Source organism: Cupressus sempervirens, chromosome 8 (assembly GCF_028749045.1).
Source record: "Cupressus sempervirens isolate cs-2001-9-10 chromosome 8, ASM2874904v1, whole genome shotgun sequence".
In the NCBI taxonomy this organism is placed as follows: Eukaryota; Viridiplantae; Streptophyta; class Pinopsida; order Cupressales; family Cupressaceae; genus Cupressus; species Cupressus sempervirens.
Window position 1 is genome coordinate 200,689,667 of NC_143125.1, and position 3,857 is coordinate 200,693,523.

Genomic DNA, 3,857 nt, shown 5'->3' on the forward strand with positions numbered 1-3,857 from the left:
TTAAATAATTATATGTAGGGAGAATATAAAGTCATTTAGCTGCAGTGTTGTCAAATGGACATGCTAGAAACAAGTAATCAGTCATATGAGCAGTACAAAGGATAAGGCTATCTTCTAGACAAAATGTACCTTTGATCAAAATTGAGAAAGTAAAAAATATTATAGATTTTGTTGAAATTTTCAACATTTGATCTTCATAATGTGTATGATGTGTATGTTCTACAATAGAAAACAGCAAAAAAATTGACAAAAGTCACTGTTTTTAAAAATCAGATTTTTTTTTTGACTTTTGATACATTATGTCTGGAACATAACCTGCCCCAAACAGTACCACCCAATCAAAATAGATCTGGATCATCCTTCTTTCCTATATATCAGGAGAGTGACATTTTCAGATTGTCATAACTATATTACATTACTGGAGGGCTCTCGGAAGATGGTTCGTTTCAAAAGACTTGTTTCTGAAATGAATGGAGATATATCAACCGCAATGCTTCGCCAAGGCTTGGCTTTAGCATTCACATTATCTACCGCCTTCGCTTTACACCACACCCACATTGAAGGGAGGTTATCTGTTGATGGTGGTAAGAGAGACATTGAAGCGTAACTCTCCTTTAAAAATGGCATTACAGCCGACCCCATGCAATCTCTCGCCAACTGGAGTTCTACCAATTCAGAAAACGTGTGCTTCTGGAATGGTGTTTGGTGCAGAAAACATACAAACAGAGTGGTGGCCATATTTCTCACTCATTCAGGTCTGGAAGGTACCATTTCTCCATCCACAGGAGACCTCTCTTTGTTACACACTTTGAATCTCTCTTTCAATTCGTTTACTGGAAGAATCCCACCTCAGCTTGGCCAGCTGAAAGCTTTGAGACTACTTGACCTTAGAAGAAATAAATTAGTGGGTTCCATTCCCAAATCTCTTGGCAATTGCTCGCAGCTTCAGTGGATTAGACTTTCATACAACCACTTAATGGGAAGCATACCTGCTGAATTTGGGGTTCTTGGAAAGTTAGAAAATCTCCGTTTGACGGCCAATCTTCTGCGTGGAAGCATTCCAGATTCTCTCGGAAATTGTACTTCTCTTAAGTATTTTATCGTTGGATTTAACTTTCTTAGAGGTGGGCTATTTTTTTAATGAATATTTTCCTTTTATTGATTAAATATTAAAGTTACATATCAAAAAAGCCAAAGATACAAGATCACCCAGATGCTGATTCCTCTCACGAATTGTTCTGAATTATGCCTTCTCTATTGAATTTGACAGGGACAATTCCAAAGACCATAGGGGAGCTCAAATCATTAGAACTATTGTTTTCAGATGTAAACAATCTAACTGGAAATATACCAGCTGAGCTTGGAAATTGCTCATCTCTCAATAAGTTAAGCCTTGCCACTAACTGTCTTACAGGTATGATACTCTAGTCTCTTTTACTTTGAAATCAACATGTTAAATTGGGCCATTCTTACAAATCACATATTTATTGAAAAATTAGACTTGAAAAAATAATTCAACTTTGACCATTAACACTTTTAGTCTAAGAATCAAGCTTTAGTGTGATGTTTAAATCATCAGACTAAATTCCTCCTCTCCTCCAATAAGTAATTATGCTCCATTACATTTGCAGGGACGATTCCGAAGTCCATAATACAACTCAAATCTCTGAAACTTTTGTACCTCTATGAAAACTATTTGAGTGGACCAATACCATATGATATAGGTGAACTCAAGAATCTTTCTGAGATTTCCATCTGCAAAAACAATCTTTCGGAGAGTATTTCTGAGAGCCTTGGAGGGTTGATATCACTACAGAAATTAGATCTATCTGACAATCAACTGACGGGGAGGATTCCACCATCAATAGGGAAATGTTACAATCTGGCCGATTTGGTGCTATCAGACAACTTCTTGTCTGGAAGAATTACAGCAGCATTGAGTAACTGCACGGCCTTGAAGAGGCTAAAGATCTCCAGCAACTTATTTCATGGAGATATACAAATTCATTTTTCTACTATAGAAATTCTCTCTGCTCATTCTAATAAGTTTCTTGGGACCCTGCCTCCATCTTTGGGCAATAGTTCAAATCTTACACTTCTTGATTTCAGCAAGAATGGATTGATGGGTGAGCTTTCCTCACATTCTCTTGCAAATTGTCTACAGTTGAGGGTTATAAGCCTTAGCTCTAATGAACTTAAGGGTGATATTCCTAAATGGGTCACAAATTTCAGCAGATTGCAAGTGTTGGACTTGTCTAATAATAAATTTGGGGGAAGAATTCCCTCTGTTTTGAAAGATATGAAGGGATTTAGTGACCCCAAAGTTTCACAACACCTAGGCAATACACTCTATGAGGATATACCAGAGATCAGAATAAAGGGTAATGAGTACAGATTGGAATATGTACTGGCAGCAAACACTATACTAGATCTGTCAAATAATAAATTAGAAGGGGAAATACCACCAAATATAGGGAGTCTATCTCAATTGAGGTTGCTAAATCTATGTGAAAACCAATTGGAAGGAAAGATACCGGCATCTTTGGGGGAAATAGAACCACTGGAGCAATTGGATTTGTCTCAAAATAAACTAAGTGGGGAAATACCCAAGAAGCTGTCTAATTTGTCCAAGTTGAGCTATTGGAATGTATCATTCAATCGCCTTTGTGGAGCAATACCTGGAGGAACTCAACTAATGACTTTTGATAAGAGATCTTATCAGGGAAACTTGGGGTGTTTACGTGGGAAGCCTTTACAGAGTTGCAAGCAGACTAATACTTCAACATTGCCTCCAACTTCAGAAATGGTGGATAAATCACTGTGGAGTAAAGTGGGTGAACACGTCTCAATAATTGCCGTGGGGTTGGGATTTGGGATTGGAGTTGGTGGAGCAATATCAATAATTGTATGGTGGGATATACTTGTGCTTTCCATGAGGGGTCCCAAAATATGAGGACTGTGTGTTCTTGTGTATTCCCAAAGCTGTGTTTATGGTTTGAGCTTCAGCACTCATTTCATTTAGTTACTCAAATATATAATGTTTTTCTTGTTTATTTAGCTAAAATAGACATCCAAATATTTAGTGGTTGAGATGTTTCCCAGTAAAAGAATTTGTTTATTTATATTGTTTAAATTGTGAGTTCAAGAATGTTTCTGTCGATAGTGGTTGTGGGAGAATATTATGTATCACTTTCATGGAGGAGTGGGTAGTAATGTGATTGATAGTGGTTGTGGGAGAATAGTATGTATCACTTTCATGGAGGAGTGGGTAGTCATGTAATTCATGAGTGGCTATTGACTTACTATTTAATAACTGTGGTATATATAGATTTTGAACTTTGTTTTGTGGTCAACATTTAGTATATTTTAATTTTAATTTTATTATGAAACAAAAACATATTTTTCACTTGATTTTGTGGTTAACATTATAGTAGGTTTTCATCTTGTATTTAAAGTTATTAAAAAATATATTATTTTTTGTGAATAAATTTTTTGTTTAAAAAAATAGATTAATAATAAATATAGATTTAATTAATAAATATGATTTTGACATTTGTAATAAATATTTTTAAATTATTTAAAATATTGATGAGAATTTAATATTGATATTACAATAAATGTAAATGTTCAAAATATAATGAATGTTTCAGTTTAGTATATTAAAAAAAAAAAACTAATTCAAACCTAAGTTGATTAGAATTGAATCAAACATCATAACAATATTTTGAGGCACATGAATTGACTTATGACTTGAAAGACTAACTTAATAGCATGCCCCTTCAATTTTTTCTTGTTTCCATCTAATTCTATTAAGTAGTGTTTATTAAAATGTTTGAACAACCAGAGTCAAGACTTCA

General features: G+C 34.6%; 1 protein-coding gene across 1 annotated transcript; it reads left to right on the plus strand.

Moving 5' to 3' along the window:
* The first annotated feature begins 386 nt into the window (after positions 1–386).
* Positions 387–3,353, plus strand: LOC149542208 (uncharacterized). Its single transcript, XM_089797225.1, has 3 exons — positions 387–1,124; positions 1,271–1,414; positions 1,632–3,353. The coding sequence occupies exons 1-3, from the start codon at positions 641–643 to the stop codon at positions 2,951–2,953; spliced, it is 1,950 nt and encodes a 649-aa protein (XP_089653351.1). The 5' UTR covers positions 387–640; the 3' UTR covers positions 2,954–3,353.
* The last annotated feature ends 504 nt before the right edge of the window (positions 3,354–3,857 follow it).